Genomic DNA, 19,032 nt, shown 5'->3' with positions numbered 1-19,032 from the left:
ACAAGGCCTAGGATTCTATTCCCGGTACTTTCTAATCCCCAAAAAATCAGGCGGCATTTGTCCAATTCTGGACCCGCGTGCCCTCAACAAGTACCTCCAGCGAGAAAAGTTCAAGATGGTAACCTTGGGTTACCTTCTTCCTCTTCTGCAAAGAGGAGACTGGCTCTGCTGTCTAGACATCCAGGATGCGTGTTATACACATTGCTATAACTCCATCTCATCGCAGATTTCTGAGATTTCTGGTAGGTCCCAAGCACTATCAGTGCCGAGTGCTACCATTCAGCCTGGCATCTGCACTACGAGTCTTCACCAAGTGCCTCGTAGTAGTAGCAGCCTTCCTCAGGACTCAAGGTGTTCACTTCTACCCCTATCTAGACGATTGATTGATCAGGGCTCCCACTCAGCAAGCTGCTCTGTCCTCCCTACATCTTACCTTACACACTCTGATTTCGCTAGGATTTCTCGTCAGCTATGAGAAATCCTGCTTAGTCCCATCTCCAACTTTGTCGTTCATAGGGGCAGACTTGGACACCTTTCAAGCAAAGGCATTTCTGCCTCTACCGCGAGCTCTCACTCTCATTTCTCTCGCACACCAGCTACAGTCTCAGCACCACTCGATTGCATGCTACTTTCTCATCCTGCTGGGACACATGGCGTCCGCAGTGCAGGTTACCCCAATGGCCCGCTTGGCCATGAGAGTCATGCAGTGGACTCTGGGTCCATTGTGACCTTAATCTGTCCAACCTCTATCGACTATTGTCCACATCACCGACCCACTGCGTTTATCTCTAGCCTGGTTGATCTGATTTTTCCATCTCCTCCAAGGCCTACCCTTCCAAGCTCCAGACCCTCAAATAATTCTCACCACTGATGCTTCCAACCTCGGCTGGGGGGCTCATGTTGCCAATATGTAGACACAAGGAGCTTGGTCTCCAGAGGAAGCCAAACACCAGATCAATTTCCTGGAGCTGCAAGCAATCAGATATGCTCTCAGGGTGTTTCAGGATCGCCTTTCCAACCAGGTCATCCTGATTCAGATGGACAACCAGGTGGCCATGTGGTACATCAACAAACAGGGAGGAACAGGCTCCTACCTACTATGTTAGGAAGCGGCACAGATATGGGCGGAGGCCCTTTCCCGCTCGATGTACCTCAGGGCCACCTACTTGCCGGGAGTAGACAATGTGTTGGCGGACAAGCCGAGTCACACCTTTCAGCCGCACAAGTGGTCTCTCAACCCCACAGTAGCGGACTCCATATTCCAACGTTGGGGTTATCCTCACATAGATCTCTTTGCGTCACCTCAAAACCGCAAAGTAGAGAACTTTTGCTCTCTCACTCGCAGCCAAGAGACACCTTCTCCCTCTCATGGATAACCGGTCTCCTATATGCATTCCTTCCACTCCCGCTTCTCTCGAAGACTCTCTCGTGAAGCTACGTCAAGACAAGGGAAGCATGATCCTGATAGCACCTCACTGGCCACGCCAAGTGTGGTTTCCGATCCTTCAGGACTTCTACATTTGCAGGCACATTCACTTGGGAAAGGACCCGCTTCTGATCACTCAGAACGACGGGTTCCTATGTCACCCCAATCTTCAGGCCTTATCCCTGACTGCCTGGATGTTGAAAGGTTAATTCTTAAGCCACTTAACCTTTTGGAGCCAGTTTCCCGTGTCCTGATTGCTTCACGGAAGCCTTCCACGAGAAAATCTTATCTTTACAAATGGAACAGGTTTAAATCATGGTGTTATTCTCAGTCCCTTGACCCCTTTACCTAAGAACATAAGAAAATGCCATACTGGGTCAGACCAAGGGTCCATCAAGCCCAGCATCCTGTTTCCAACAGTGGCCAATCCAGGCCATAAGAACCTGGCAAGTACCCAAAAACTAAGTCTATTCCATGTAACCATTGCTAATGGCAGTGGCTATTCTCTAAGTGAACTTAATAGCAGGTAATGGACTTCTCCTCCAAGAACTTATCCAATCCTTTTTTAAACACAGCTATACTAACTGCACTAACCACATTCTCTGGCAACAAATTCCAGAGTTTAATTGTGCGTTGAGTAAAAAAGAACTTTCTCCAATTAGTTTTAAATGTGCCCCATGCTAACTTCATGGAGTGCTCCCTAGTCTTTCTACTATCCGAAAGAGTAAATAACCGATTCACATCTACCCGTTCTAGACCTCTCATGATTTTAAACACCTCTATCATATCCCCCCTCAGTCGTCTCTTCTCCAAGCTGAAAAGTCCTAACCTCTTTAGTCTTTCCTCATAGGGGAGTTGTTCCATTCCCCTTATCATTTTGGTAGCCCTTCTCTGTACCTTCTCCATCGCAATTATATCTTTTTTGAGATGCGGCGACCAGAATTGTACACAGTATTCAAGGTGCGGTCTCACCATGGAGCGATACAGAGGCATTATGACATTTTCAGTTTTATTCACAATTCCTTTTCTAATAATTCCCAACATTCTGTTTGCTTTTTTGACTGCCGCAGCACACTGCACCGACGATTTCAATGTGTTATCAACTATGACACCTAGATCTCTTTCTTGGGTTGTAGCACCTAATATGGAGCCCAACATTGTGTAATTATAGCATGGGTTATTTTTCCCTATATGCATCACCTTGCACTTATCCACATTAAATGTCATCTGCCATTTGGATGCCCAATTTTCCAGTCTCACAAGGTCCAATCATGAAGTTTCTAGACTATCTCTGGCACTTGTCAGAATCAGGTCTAAAAACCTCCTCTATCAGAATGCATGTCAGTGTGCTGGCCGCTTTCCATAAAGGTGTTGAGGATGTTCCCATTTCAGTACAACCCCTTGTAACACGTTTTCTGAAGGGCTTGCTTCACCTCAAGCCTCCACTGCGTCCTCCGGCCCCTTCTTGGGACCTCTACTTCACAGCGCACCAGTACCAGCTCGACCAGTCCTCACTGATCTAGCACATATGGGATAGCCATCTACGTGGTCCACACACATGTTACATCTGCAATGAAATCTCAAACATCAAGGGACTCAGTATCTACATCCCCTGTCCACACCCATTTCTTAACCAGCAGCATGGAAAGTGTTCTACAGTGCGGGCTGCTCCAACTTACACGATCGACTGTTTCCCTCTGAGACACCTTCGCCATCAGGTGATACTCACCACAGCTGTATCCCCCAGGCGATGGTAAATTCATCTGGACAATTTATAGACACATGATCTATGGACATGTACATACATACACTACATATCAACCTTCGGGAACTCAAGGCAGTAAGCAATGTCCTTCGAGGATTCCCTATAAGAGAAGGTAGTCGTGGTGCACATGGTCGACCAAGTGACCATGTTCTCTATCAATGAAAAAGGAGGCTCTGGTTCATGAAATCTTTACAAGGAGACTGTTCAAATACTAGTGGGCTCACTAAAGATCCATCTCACCTCACGCAATTATTCTGCTGGGCGATTCACAGTTCCTGAGCGTACAAGCTCAGCAAAAATGTTTGTCCCCACAAAGGGGTTCTGAATCCAGCCATAACTCACGCTTTTTCTCAATGAGGAATCTTCCTTCCGTTAATCTGTTTGCAAAGTAGAACAACAAATCTAGACAAATTTGCTCAGTTTCTCCGAGCCCACTCACGCTTGCTCCAGACGCCCCTCTCATCGATTGGTCACAAGACCTACTCTGTGTATTCCCTTTGATTCCACTAATCTCTCACATGATCCAGGGATGCATCGTGGACCAAGCGGATCTAATTCTAATCGCTCCAGCATACCCGCGACAACCCTGGTACTGTTACCTGCTACGACTATCAATCCGCAACCTGATTTCCCTGGGAAACAGTCCACACCTTCTCACCCAGGACAAGGGAACACTATTACATCCTTTTTCACTCCTCGCTAAACCTTACAGCATGGAGATTCAAAGGCTCACTTACCAGCATTTGCACATTTTCTCCTACCCTTCAGGACATACTATTGTCCTCTAGAAAGCTATCAACCAGACTGTTACCACAGGAAGTGGTCACGCTACCCTTCCTGTTGTACATCACTGGGTATCGACCCATTAACTTGCCCGCCTGAATGGCTTCTCTCCTATCTCCATTTGCTTTACAGCAAGGGCCTTGCTTCGTCATCGCTACGAGTTCAGTTAAGCGCTGTGGCAGCTTATCACATACCTCTAGAAGCAGGACCTATTTTCAGGTCACTCCTTAGTGTCCAGATTTATATAGGGTGTACTACACCTTCGTCCACCTGTACACCAACCCACCGGTACCGTGGGACGTTAATATAGTTCTCGAACAGCTAATGCTTTCGCCCTTTAAACCTTTCAAAAACTGTCGCCTTAGCTACTTTTCATGGAAGGTGTTTTTCCTACTTACTTTAACTTCCGCAAGAAGAGTTAGTGAATTGCAAGTCTTAGTTCACTACCCTCCTTATCTTCAATTTCACCATGACAAGGTGACCTTGCTTACTCACCCTAAATTTCTGCCAAAGGTGATCTCCAGTTTCCACATTAACCAGACCATCACCTTGCCCACATTCCATCCTAAACCTCTTGCTAATGAGAAGAAATTACACACTTTAGATTACAAACGTGCACTCGCGTACTACAAACTGTGCATGCTCTCACCTAATCAACCTTCACAACTATTTCTCACTTAATCCAAACACTCAAGGGCGTCCAGTGACAGACAGAACTTTATCCACATACACATCGAACTGTATCCAGTTTCGTTATGAGCAAAGTCGCAAACTAACTGAGACCCTAAGGCGCATCAGGTGTATGCCAAGGCAGCCTCTATCACCTCTCTACATAAAGTTCTGTCCTAGACATGTGTAAAGTGGCAACATGGTCTTCACATCCCACTATTGTTTAGATAAACAAACGGCAAATGATGCCCTAGTGGAGCGGACTATCCTACAGAAGTGCACAGATTCCTTATTTCAGCTTTCAAGGGAACTGTCCGCTCTGTTTATCTTATTGAAAAAAAAAAATTTTTTTAACACATCACCTGCTCAATACGTCAGCTAGGGACTCCCATACAGCATGGCTAATTCAGCTGCTATCTACGGAAAACACTGTTTTCGGTAAGCAAACTTGCTCTTATTATCATATATTATCATTATTGTTATCTTATATTATGACTTTTCCAAAAGATTATATGGTTCAAATTCAGTTCCTTGTAAAGCATTTGTTATGCTACATTCTCATTTCAATGTAAATCGATATGATGTTCCCAACGAATGTAGGTATATAAAAGTATTAAAATAATAAAATAGTTGACTAAAACTGTAGTTGACTAGCAGAGTGTATCATGCACTGTTACACTCTGACTGGCTTACAGATTAGATTGTCAAGATTCAAATGATAGCCATGGTGACTTCAGTGGCTCATTTGCCACAACTTCTATTGAAGACATAACCAAGTAGCAGCTTTTCATATCAGTTCACACTTTTATGTTTTATTACTTTCTGGACAGCATGTGATAGAGAGACAGTAACTTTGAACAAGCAATTCTGCGCATCCTGTTCACCCAGTTGTCCATGCACAACTAGTGGGATCCGGATAATCTGTTTTATAGTTCTATAATGCAGCTCTCAGCTTGGGACTCCTCCTGTCTTATGGCTAATTTATACTTGCTTACCTGTAGCAGAGCTTTCAATTTATTAGGTCTCATGTCCAATGAAACTCTGAATAACTTACATTACAAGGATAACATTTGCAATAAAGACATTCATAAAGCAAACCACAATAATAAAGTACATAACCAAATAAAAGTATCACACCAGGAAATTACCAAAAATGTAAACTGACATCAAATTACATTATGCTATAAATCAGATTAATAAGCATTTGTCATTATATATTAAAATCCATTCTAAAAATCCATGGTTGGTCAAAACTCAACTAGTCCTGCATCAGTCTAAGCTCACTAGGAAGCAAATTCTACAAATACGGAGTGGCATAAAAGATGGGCCCTCTTCCTAGTGAAAGCCAGCTTGACTTCTGCAAAAGGGAAACAGTTAATCCATTGAACACGCAAAGACCATAAAATTCTTTGTGGGAAATGGAATAAAGACTATCTTTCATATATTGAAGGCCCGCACCAAATGTGCAATAGTCCAGATTTTAAAATTCACTCGAGAGGAGATCTGTAATCAAGGAAGAAATGTGATCTGAAAGTTTTAACCCCAAAATTCGAACAAGCCTTCCCATAACTACTCACTTCAGCCTTGGTTCTTATCCGCATCATGAGTACACTATCCAACTTGAGGCCTTCATAGTCCTCCCCTATTTAATTTCCCTGCTTTTTGCCCAAGTTATACAGACCCAATTCTCTATACTTGCTTCACCCATTTTATGTTTATCCAGGTTACTTCTACTCTGTTCATTGTAAAACAAGACTTTGTCTCTGTTATTTTTTGCTGGTTGTAATGTAAACCGAAGTGATAATTAATCTTGTTAATTGAACCTCGGTATATAAAAAGTTATAAATAAATAAATAAAATGATTTGGATTACAGTGTTGTAAACATATTGTAGTCAAGTTAATTGTTTCTTATTCTCCATTGACAGCAGGATGGTTTGAATAAAGCCATTGAATGGGAGGCATTTTTAAAAAAAATGTCTGCTCCTTACAGTAACCCTTAGGTACAACAAAGTCCACATTCATCACCATTACACTTAAAGTACTAACACACAGGCTGATACAGTAAAGCGCGGCCGTGGTTACCCTACTTCTAACCCGCTTCTAACTCACAATTTGGTCGCGTAAGTCCAACCTGCGATTCACTATCCCTTTTAACTCATCCTTACCACTTCTTTAAATCAACCGGTAACCCTTTCCGCCCGCAGCATGTATATGAGATGTAAACGCTCCGATTAGCTATTCCCTCCCATACAGCAATGTGCACCCCGATTATCTTCTTTTTAACCTGTAGTTTTGCCGCGCATTTAACCTGCTAACTTACCGCCTACCCTTACGCCTGCGTTGGTGTGGAGCGTCAGGACAGAGAGACTAAATTTCATGGGCAAATGACCCCCTCACCCCCCGGGACCCTTACCCTGGCGTTAGTGTGGTGTGACAGCAATAGGCAGGCTCCGGTCAAAATCCCTCCCCCTCCCGAAGCAGGGCGAAAATCGGCTCTACATGTCATTAAAACAAAAGTAAATAAAGTGTAATAAAAGTAAACTTACTGCATGTGAATTTTCTTTGAACAGTCCTCTCTCCCCTCCTCCTGAGGCGCACACTGTGGCTCCCCTGCCTCCCGGGGGCAGCCGGCAGCGAAAGCGTATGGGCGAAAGTGAATGAATGCACGCCCGTATGCGGCGGGAGCCGGCGGGCGTGCATTCATTCACTCACCTTCGCCGGCGGGCGTGCATTCATCCAGGTGGAGGGAGCCGGCGGGCGTGCATTCATCCAGGCGGAGGGAGCCGGCGGCGAAAGCAGCTTCCAGCAGCCCCCGCTGGCGGTGAATGAATGCACGCCTGTGTAAGCCTGTGCGTGCAATTTGGGAGCTCAAGGCGTGATGTCACGACGTTTGACGTCACGGCGTGTGACGTCGACGTTCACTAATGCACTGCCTTGAGTTCCCAAATTGCGCACACAGGCGTGCATTCATTCACCTTCGCTGACGGGGGCAGGGGAGCCAAAGCGGCTTCCAGCAGTCCCTGCCGGCGAAGGTGAATGAATGCAATTTGGGCGCTCAAGGCAGTGCATTAGCGAACTCACATGCCGTGACGCCAAACGCCGTGACATCATGCCTTGAGCGACCAAATTGCACGCACAGGCGCACATTCATTCACCTTCACCGGCGGGGGCTGCTGGAAGCCGCTTTCGCGCCGGCTCCCCCCGGGAGGCAGGGAAGCCTCAGTACGCACCTCGGGAGGAGGGGAGAGAGAGAGAGAGAGGACTGTTCAAAGAAAATTCACATGCAGTAAGTTTACTTTTATTACACTTTATTCACTTTTGTTTTAATTTTCGCCCTGCTTCGGGAGGGGGGAGAGAGGACTCGCAATCCCCCCCTTGGTACCTGTCATTTCAAACGTCATTTGAAATGACAGGTACCAGTGCACCCAGGATACTGTATAGGCGCTGTATAGCGCTCTATACAGTAAAATGGATTGCGCGGGCCTAACGCTTCACGGACGCTTCTCGGACGTGGCTTGCATTTGCATGCTATTTCAATACAGTATCGAGTGGTAGGTGATCCGAACTGTGCATGTGGCAAACGCGGGTGCGCCCGGCCATAACGCACCTCTTCCTACTGCTCCTTACTGTTATCGGCCTGACATTTGTTGGATCATTATCACCACATTGAAACAGTATAGATGTCTGGGGAAATATTCTTGCCTGCAGAACCAAATCAACATAATTACAAATGTACAATGGAAGGCGGTTCTCTTAAAAATTTCTGTGGTTGTAGCTCTCCATAGGGGTCAAAGTTCTATACAATTGACCACCAGATACAAACAGCTAATAGCCCAATGTATCACGAACATCACAGCGTTTGTACTGCAAAGAGGCATTGAAGTCTGCTCCAGATACAGTTCCAAAACACTACCAATCCACACACAGTGGGGGTAATCACAATAATCACACTACAAAACCCACACTCATTAACCTTTTAAATGTTAATGTACAATACATTTTTTCTTTTTTACTGTTTTCAAAACATAATGGTTTAAAGCTTCAACACTTGCTTAAAACAACTCTTTTCACACTTGCACATAATCCCCATAGGGTTAAAAAATTTTTAAAGGGTGTAAGTGATGCTTCATAAAACTTTAGGGCACCATCCCGGTGTACCTTGTTTAGCGCTTTAATCATGAGCACCACCGTCCACCCTAAAGTCCTTTTTTTATTTTCTCAAAAAAAAAATTTTGTTTTATATTTTTTCAAATTCTTTTGAGGAAATGTGAAAAGCAACACACAGGATCACAGTTCGCCCAAAACATTCAAAAACCAAAGAGGTAAATGGAAAAGTGTCCCAGATGTAACTTAACTTAAGCTTGAATCCCAAGGCTTCGGTGTGACCATTGGCAAAGTTCCACCAAAGAGATTTGAAAAGGTTTCTAACACGCCATGAAGGTAACATAACTCTATGTAAGGTGTGAAGGGCACAGCTTTATAACCCCTTGTTTAAACTGCAGGCATGTATCCAAGCTAGGTATAGCTTTGGTAAACAGATGAAGAACAGTCTAATGTACTTAGGAGTTGATGCAATACTGTGGCTACCAGTAAGATGTGAAAGGCATAGTTTATGGTCTTATACTTTTAAACGTTTAATGGTTCTCATTAGTTCAATCAAGCAGGGGTTTCAGAATTAACAAATAGACATTGGAAATTCGCAGATGATACTGCATTTAGCAAGCTGTTAATTAACAGTTGAAGTCTTGAGACACTGGCTTGGCAAATTGACATATAAAGGCTAGGCAAATGTTTGCTTAAGATTGGATTGAAAAATCTTTTATACAATAGTAACTGGATGCAGGCATTAATACCAATATTGTGTACAACATTTAATTTTTCTAGTAGAATGAACAATAACAGTTCTCTTCACTAAATATAGTCCATGGTATCAACGCAAGAATAGTTATGAACAATATTTTCTCCTGAGGAAGCCTGGATGGCAAAACAGAGGCCTTTGTGGGGGCAGAGAGAATACAGGATATAGCAGATGTAGAACAGAGACTACACAAACATCATTGGAACAACAGTCCTGTGAAACAATTACAAAGTATCCTTCCTTGTAGACTGTGATTCTCAAATGTATCCCCTTTTTAATGAAGGTATCTTTCATGTGACTCATTTGCAATTCACAAAGTACCTTTCTTGAAGGTCCAGCTCTATTTCAAATGAGTCATTATTTCATTACAAACACTCTGTATATATTTTGACAATGTTTTATGTCGATATTTATACATGTTATAAATGCATAACACTACAGAGAATTTAGAAGCAGTGTGAATGAGGAATGATTGACTAGGGCAATTGATGCATTTTTCACAATAACATGCACATATGTGTGTGTATACTATATAATCTCTCTATATATCTCTATATATCTATATTCCATTGAACACGCATAATACATCTATAACTGGCCTAAAAGTCATTCTTCCGTCCGAAGAAGTCCTATCCACCACAGTCTAGAGGTCATTCTACCAGGCCTTTTCAAAAGGCCCATCTCGTCAACTTCGTAAACAAAAGCCACAAGCAGCTCCTCAGCCGGGCCCTACTTCTGGCTTTTGACTCCTGCATAGAGAGCAGCAGCCAGCTTCCACTGCCTCAGGTACCAGTGGGAGGCCGATTGTGCCATTTCAACAGGTGGCATACAATCACCTCAGACCAGTGAGTCCTTGCTATAATCTCTCAAGGCTATCACCTAATCTTTCTCTCCATCCCACCGGACTCTCCACCTCAGCTGACGTGGTGAACATCCGACCACTCTCCACTCCTGGAGCAGGAGATTTCCCTCCTCCTCCAGTCCAGAACAATAGAACCAGTGCCCTACTCCCAGCAAGGTCTAGGATTCTAATCCCCAAAAAATCAGGCGGCGTTTGTCCAATTCTGGACCTGCGTGCCCTCAATAAGTACCTCCAACGAGAAAAGTTCAAGATGGTAACCTTGGGTTCCCTTCTTCCTCTTCTGCAAAGAGGAGACTGGCTCTGCTCTCTAGACCTCCAGGATGCGTATACACACATTGCGATAACTCCATCTCATTGCAGATTTCTGGTAGGCCCCAAGCACTATCAGTACCGAGTGCTACCATTCAGCCTGGCATCTGCACCACGAGTCTTCACCAAGTGCCTTGTAGTAGTAGCAGTCTTCCTCAGGACTCAAGGTGTTCACGTCTTCCCCTATCTAGATGATTGGTTGGTCAGGGCTCCCACTCAGCAAGCAGCTCTGTCCTCCCTACGTCTTACCGTACACACTCTGACTTAGCTAGGATTTCTCATCAACTACGAGAAATCCTGCTTAGTCCCATCTCAAACTTTGTCGTTCGTAGGGGCGGACTTGAATACCTTTCAAGCAAACGCATTTCTGCCTCAACAGCGAGCTCTCATCTCTCTCACACACCAGCTTCAGTCTTAGCACCGCTCGACTGCATGCCACTTTCTCATCCTGCTGGGGCACATGGCGTCCGCAGTAAAGGTTACCCCAATGGCCCGCTTGGCCATGAGAGTCATGCAGTGGACTCTAAGGTCACAATGGACCCAATCTGTCCAACCTCTATCGACTATTGTCCACATCACCGACCCACTGTGTCTGTCTCTATTCTGGTGGAAGAATCAGATCAATCTCCTCCAAGGCCTACCCTTCCAGGCTCCAGGCCCTCAAATAATTCTAACCACCGATGCTTTCAACCTTGGCTGAGGAGCTCATGTCGCCAATTTGCAGACACAAGGACCTTGGTATCCAGAGGAAGCCAAACACCAGATCAATTTCCTGGAGCTGCGAGCAATCAGATATGCTCTCAGGGTGTTTCAGGACAGCCTTTCCAACCAGGTCATCCTGATTCAGATGGACAACCAGGTGGCCATATGGTACATCAACAAACAGGAGGAACAGGCTCCTACCTACTGTGTTGGGAAGCAGCACAGATATGGGCGGAGGCCCTTTCCCACTCGATGTACGTCAGGGCCACCTACTTGCCGGGAGTGGACAGTGTGTTGGTGGACAAGCTGAGTCGCACCTTTCAGCCGCACGAGTGCTGTCTCAACCCCACAGTAGTGGACTCCATATGCCAACATTGGGGTTATCCTCACATAGACCTCTTTGCTTCACCTCAGAACCGCAATGTAGAGAACCTTTGCTCTCTCACTCGCAGCCAACACTCACAGCCAAGAGACACCTTCTCCCTCTCATGGGCAACCGGTTTCCTATATGCATTTCCTCCACTCCCGCTTCTCTCGAAGACTCTCGTGAAGCTACATCAGGACAAGGGAAGCATGATCCTGATAGCACCTCACTGGCCACGCCAAGTGTGGTTTCCGATCCTTCAAGACCTTTCCATTCGCAGGCACATTCCCTTGGGAAAGGACCCGCTTCTGATCACTCAGAACGACGGGTGCCTATGTCACCCCAATCTTCAGGCCTTGTCCCTGACTGCGTGGATGTTGAAAGGTTAATTCTTCAGCTACTTAATCTTTTGGAGCCAGTTTCCCGTGTCCTGATTGCTTCACGAAACCTTCCACGAGAAAATCTTATCTTTACAAATGGAACAGGTTTACATCATGGTGTTCTTCTCAGTCCCTTGATCCCTTTACCTGTTCCACCACAAAGTTTCTAGGCTATCTCTGGCACTTGTCAGAATCAGTTCTAAAAACCTCCTCTTTCAGAATGCATGTCAGTGCGGTGGCCGCCTTCCATAAAGGTGTTTAGATGTTCCCATATCAGTACAACCCCTTGTAACACGTTTCCTGAAGGGCTTGCTTCACCTCGAGCCTCCACTGCGTCCTCCGGCCCCTTCTTGGGACCTCAATCTGGTTTTGGGTCGGCTCATTAAACCACCATTCGAGCCTCTCCAATCCTGTGATCTTCAATATCTCACATGGAAAGTGATTTTTCTTTTGGCAATCACATATGCTCGCAGAGTTAGTGAGTTACAGGCCCTAGTTACCTATCCACCTTACACTAAACTTCTGCAGGAACGGGCAGTGCTCCGCACTCACCCTAAGTTCTTACCTAAGGTAGTATCTGAGTTTCACATTAATCAATCCATTATACTACCTACCTTCTTTCCCAGGCACCACTCCAATCCAGGAGAACAGGCTCTGCATACCCTTGACTGTAAATGGGCTGTAGTACTCTACCTAGACCGTTCAGCTGCTCACAGGAAAAGCACTCAATTGTTTGTCTCTTTCCATTCCATCAAATTGGGGCTGCCTGTGGGTAAGCAGACTCTTTCCTCCTGATTAGCGGACTGCATTTCTTTTTGCTACCAGCAAGTAGGCATTCTACTTCAAGACCGTGTTAAAGCACACTCTGTGAGGGCCATGGTAACTTCAGTAGCGCACCTACGCTCGGTTCCACTTCCTGATATTTGTAGGGCTGCTACCTGGAGTTCTCTCCATACCTTTACAGCCCACTATTGTTTACACAAGGCTGGAAGACAAGATTCCATCTTCGGCCAATCTGTCTTGCGCAACCTCTTTACAACCTGACGTACCAACACCCTTCCGCCTGCCTGTTAAGGTTCAGGATGCCCTCTACCAAATTCCACCCCACTTGTGCCTTTTGCACATCTTGGGTACATTTGGTGCATACTCTGACATCCTCAGCTCGGTACTCACCCATATGTGAGGACTACCATCCTGCTTGTCCAGTGAGAAAGCAAGTGTTGCTTACCTGTAACGGGTGTTCTCACAGGACAGCAGGATGTTAGTCCTCACGAAACCCGCCCGCTGCCCCGTGGTGTTGGGTTCATTATGTTCTATTTTATTTTTCGGTATTTCCTATAGCTTTAAACAATACTGAAGGGGGACCCCTGCTGGCTGCAGGTTTAGTGCCATGCTAGGCATGCCTAGTAGGTGCCAGTCAAAGTTCTGGAAATTTTGACACAAGTGTTCCGTGATTGGGCTCCATCATGTGATGTCACCCATATGTGAGACTAACATCCTGCTGTCCTGTGAGAATACCTGTTACAGGTAAGCAACACTTGCTTTATCCTGTTTTCTTCTGATGGATCCTTCTTCCAATTTTTGAATGAAGATCTTTTGGCTAAAATAGCCTCTTTCACCTTACCTTTTAACCATGCCAGTAATCGTTTTGCCTTCCTTTCACTTTTCTTATTGCATGGAATATATCTGGCCTGACCTTCTAGATGGTATTCATCCCATCACACCACTACCCTTCTCGCAATGCCAGCATATACCCCCTCTTCATATGAGCAACCTTTCAGTTTTTAATTCCTTTCTCCCCCCCCCATAAATTAAATTACCTACAGCTCCTTGACTTCTCCCCCATTCTCTTCAGTAGAATGCTTACTGGGATCACAGGCTGTCTGACTGCTTCAGTCTGTTGAAACAAGAGGATAGGTTGGGAAGGATGAGTCTAGAGTGGACATAGCAGAATAGAAAATATTGCTCTGCTTCCTTCTCCAGCTGCTTCTCTCCTCAGTGCTGCCTATAATGTCTGCTGCAGTCTCACTTCTGCTTCCTGTGGGGACAAAGGGGGAGTGCGTGAAGCTGGAGCAGACACTGCAGAGAAGAAAACTGCTTTGCATCTTTCTCCACCCCTAATGTTCCCTGCAGGTTGTCTGGCAGGGAGGATTTAGAACAATAAATAGAACCGCTGTGTTTGGCTGCCTGAGATTCAAGGCAGGAATCTTGTGTGCTCATGGCTGCAATGCTCCTGGTTATAGTTAATTTCACATTTTAAAGTTTTTTGGGTTTTTTTTGTTGTTGTTGTTTTAAAGGTGTTAATATACCTAAGGAGCCCAAATTGGGATACACGAATTGCAGCGGGACAAGCTGTGGAAGCTATAGTGAAATATGTCCCAGAGTGGAATCCAACACAGAGACCCAGGAACGGTATGTTTAAAGAAAGTGTAAAAATTTGATTAACCACAAGCTGGGGCCAATGCAAAACAGTGTGCTCAGCAGAGTGCACTGTTTAACTTGCAGCTGGATGTGCTTTGTGTAGGCGTGTCCACAGCCCCTTATGCTATAAGGGGATTAGCACCTCCACAATCAGGTCGATCCAGTAAAGTCCGTGGGAGAGCGGACGAACGCCCGCTCTCTCGGCGCACGCACCGGCCCTTGGCCGGTGCGAGCGATCCAGTATGCAAATGAGCTGACGCGGTGCAAACGAGGAAAAGGAGGCGCTAGGGACACTAGCGCGTCCCTAGTGCCTCCTTTTGGCCTGGAGCGGCAGCTGTCAGCGGGTTTGACAGCCGACGCTCAATTTTGCCGGCGTCTGTTCTCGAGCCCGCTGACAGCCACGGGCTCGGAAACCGGACGCCGGCAAAATTGAGCGTCCGGTTTTCGGCCCGACAGCCGCGGGCCGAATTCAAAATTTTTTTACTTTTTTTTTTTTTTTACTTTTTTTTTACTTTTGGGGACCTCCGACTTAATATCGCTATGATATTAAGTCGGAGGGTGCACAGAAAAGCAGTTTTTACTGCTTTTCTGTGCACTTCCCTGGTGCCGGAAGAAATTAGCGCCGACCTTTGGGCGGCGCTAATTTCTTAGAGTAAAATGTGCGGCTTGGCTGCACATTTTACTTACTGGATCGCTCGGGCATACCTAATAGGGCCATCAACATGCATTTGCATGTTGAGGGCGCTATTAGGTGCCGCGGGTGGGCCGCGTGTTTTCCTCCCCTTACTGAATAAGGGGTAAGGGAAAACACGCATCCAGAGCAGGGTGACAGTGCGCTCCGACGGAGCACACTTTACTGGATCGACCTGAATGTGTGCCCAACGTGCCGCAAAACTAATAGCCTCATTGACACGCATTTGCATGTGATGAGCGCTGTTATTTATTCACCTCACATGCAAAAAAAAAAAAAAAAGTCCAGTCCGCACATTTTTACACTCAGAGCAGGCATTAATTTTTGAACACCCCAAAACGTTGTGCAGAAAATACTGCTTTTCTGTACATCTTCCAACTTAATATTGTGGCGATATTAAGTTGGAGGAGTGAAAAGTTTAAAAGATTTAAAAAAGAAAAAAAAAAAGAATGCTGGTGGTCAGGTTAGGGAAACGGACGCAGATAAATTCAGCGTCTGTTTTCTTAACCCGTGGACAGCCAACCTCTCCTTGGCAGTGTGACCTCTAATTTAAATATTGCATGGCATCCCTAGGAGAGCTGCCTGGGTGCACATTAGGAAAGTGAGTGCAGAACAGTCAGCGCCTGCTTTTGGCATATTTTTATTGCATTGGCCCCTTTATTTATAATGAACTTCATTCTTTAACAAAATTCTATGCTATCTTATTGGTTGTCATTGGGGAAAGTATACATTTTTAAATTGTTAAAATGTACTGTTTAGTCTGTTCCCAAATCAAAAGGGAATTTTAAAATTAGTTCTGTAGGGGTCATCAAACATAGTGGATTAATACTGTGTTGTCAGAATTTGTTCTTGCCCTTTTTAAATTGTGGGTTCAGAAATAAAATACCATTTTGGAGGGAAATAACCAACAGTCACCAACAGGAAAGAGATCTGGGGTTAATCTCTGATCTCAGGATAGTCATTGTGACGGGAAAGCTATTAGTGTACTTGGGTGAACATAACATAAGATATGCCATACTGGGTCAGACTAAGGGTCCATCAAGCCCAGCATCCTGTTGCCAACAATGGCCAATGCAAGTCATAAGTACCTGGCATGTACCCAAACATTAAATAGATCGCAAGCTACTATTGCTTATTAATTAATAGCAGTTTATGGACTTTTCCTCTAGGAACTTATCCAAACTTTTTTAAACCAAGTTACTCTAACTGCTGGGTCCACATCCTCTAGCAGTGAATTCCAGAACTTAACTATGCACTGAGTGAAAGAATTTTCTTCGATTGGTTTTAAATGAGCAGCTTGCTAACTTTGAATGCCCCTTAGTCCTTCTATTATCAGATTTACATTAACCTGTTCAAGTCCTTTCATGGTTTTGTGGACCTCTATCATATCCCCCCTCAGTCATTTCTTCTCCAAACTGAACAGCCATAACCTCTGTAGTCATTCTTCATAAGGGAACTGTTCCATGCCTCTTATTTTGCTCACTCTCCTCTGCACTTTCTCCAGTGCAACTTTATCTTTTTTGAGATGTGGCAACCAGAATTGCACACATTATTCAAGGTGCTGTCTCACCATGGAGCGATAGGCATTATGACACTCACAGTTTTATTTGCCATTTCCTTCCTAATAATTCCTAACATTTTTTGCGTTTTTGACCTCCACAGCACACTGAACTGTTGATTTATTATCCACTGTGACGCCTAGATCTTTTCTGGGTGGTAACTACTAAGATAGAACGTAACATTGTATAACTACAGTAAGGGTTGTTTTTCCCTATACGCATCACCTTGCGCACTTGTCTACATTAAATTTCATCTGCCATTTGGAAGTCCAATTTTCCAGTCTCACAAGGTCCTTCTGCAATTTCACAATCTGCTTGAGATTTAACTACATAGAGCAGGGCTTCCCAAACATTTAGTTTGTGACCCCATTTTAGCACTTGAAAATTTGCATGACTCCAGATGACCAAAATAAACTATCAGGAGTGCAGACCCCTCCATCAATCCCTCCTTCTTACCCTCCCTGCACTCCAGCTAATTCCTTCCCTTCCAGAGGAATTCCTCTCCCCAGTGGAATCCTCTCTCTCTGTGAAGGGTAGTGTGGGTGTGAGTCCTTTGTGCTGCGGTGTAGTTGACACAACTTCATAGGTGAACCTACTTGGCCTATGCCAGCAGCTGGCAAATGAGCCCTGTAGTTGGGACAGTCTGGAGCTTCACCTATACTATTTGCCTTTCCTGCAAGTTGAGCCCTTGAGTTCTGGCAGCCAGCAGGACCTAGGTGGGTCCCTAGGGCAGTGAAAAGAACAAGAGTCTAATGGCTTGCTGGAGTCGGGGTACGCAGCAGACTAATGGAGTTGGAGACAGCCAAGATCGGGGCAGGCAGCTAACAAGGATGGTCAGGTCCAGGCAAAAGGTCAAGATTTGGAGGGTCAGGCCAGGGATAGACAAATACATACTGAAGACACTGGATGATACAGAAGGGCAAGGCAGGCTGTACAAGGAAGACAAGGTGAGCCAAGGTAGGATAAAGAATCAGGAACACAGGAGACAGGAACTGGGGAACTCAAGGCAACACACACTGCAAAAGCAAGAGACACGTTGCTGAGGAAAAGCAGGTAGGTCTGAAGAGCATGTATATAAAACTGGGCTGCTGACATCATCCAAGGGTGCCTCTTCCCCTCTGACTTTTTCTCTCACATTCCATGCAGCATATCCCCTCTTACCCCCACCTCTTTTGTCATTCCCTCCACAGCCTATCCCTCTTCACTTTATCCCATCCTCAAACCTCTCCTGATTTTCATACATCTCTTCAAACAGTCCTTTTGCCAAACATCCCCCTGGCTAGGGTCAGTGGAAACATTTTCATTTGGTTCCTGGGCCACAGGGTAAATGACAACTGGCGGGAATAGAAGGCAAGCAACATTTTACTTGGATGGATTTAGTGAGGGCTGAGGAGAAAGGAGCAGTGGCAATCTCTCCTCTCCCCTCATGGCTAGTCCTAAACCTGACTGATCTGCAAGTGGCAGCAGCTTTACTAATGAAAGTCAGCATGGGGCCTGAATGCTACTGCAAGCTCACAGGGCCTGCAGTAGCCCTGATCCTTCCTCATGCAGGGCTTTCTTTTACCACAGAAACTCATGCAAAGCAGGTGCCACTGCAGGACCTATGAGCATAGGCTCACTCATAGGCCTCATGCTGACTTCCAATACTAATACTACTGGCACCTGAAGAGTTGCCTACATTTGAAGCACTTGTGACCCCAAGTGAAAGTTTGGGAAGCCCTGACATAGAGGTAGAGCGAAGTAATAGAGGTATCGCAAATAGAGTGAAGTAATATTTCTCCCAGGACAAGCAGAATGGTAGTCCTCACATATGGGGTGGCATCATCGGATGGAGCCCTATCATGGAACACTTTTGTCAAAGTTTCTAGAACTTTGACTGGCACACTGAGCATGCCCAGCATGCCCCTAACCCTGCATCCAGCAGGGGTCCCCCTTCAGTCTCTCTCTTTTTGTTTTTCCACGCAGCAGTTGCTTCGTGGTTTTTAGGAGCTCTATGAGAATTTCTCACAATTTTTTCCTCGAGGAACCTTTTCTCAAAAATTTAAACATTTTTCCCTGTCCCGGGGTCCCCCATCGACTGCCGACCTCTGCTAACGCTGGTAAGTTTACCATGTATGTTTGCGGTCTGTTCCCGGCAGTGTTTCTATTGGTGCCAGACTACCACTGACCGCGCACCGCCCCTTTTTTCAAAATGGCAACCGGTTTTTGGAAGTGCCCCAAGTTTGAGGACTATGTCCATTAC

The 19,032-nt window shown here is 45.3% G+C and overlaps 1 protein-coding gene across 1 annotated transcript in view; it reads left to right on the top strand.

Moving 5' to 3' along the window:
- The window catches only part of BTAF1 (B-TFIID TATA-box binding protein associated factor 1), a 565,336-nt gene that overhangs the window by 38,739 nt on the left and 507,565 nt on the right, over positions 1-19,032 (top strand). The window contains exon 3 of the mRNA XM_029609940.1: positions 14,417-14,531. Within this exon, the coding sequence (XP_029465800.1) occupies positions 14,417-14,531 (115 nt within the window). The remainder of the gene's footprint in view (positions 1-14,416; positions 14,532-19,032) is intronic.

This window comes from Rhinatrema bivittatum, chromosome 7 (assembly GCF_901001135.1).
Source record: "Rhinatrema bivittatum chromosome 7, aRhiBiv1.1, whole genome shotgun sequence".
Taxonomy (NCBI): Eukaryota; Metazoa; Chordata; class Amphibia; order Gymnophiona; family Rhinatrematidae; genus Rhinatrema; species Rhinatrema bivittatum.
This window is presented reverse-complemented; position numbering and strand designations above follow the sequence as displayed.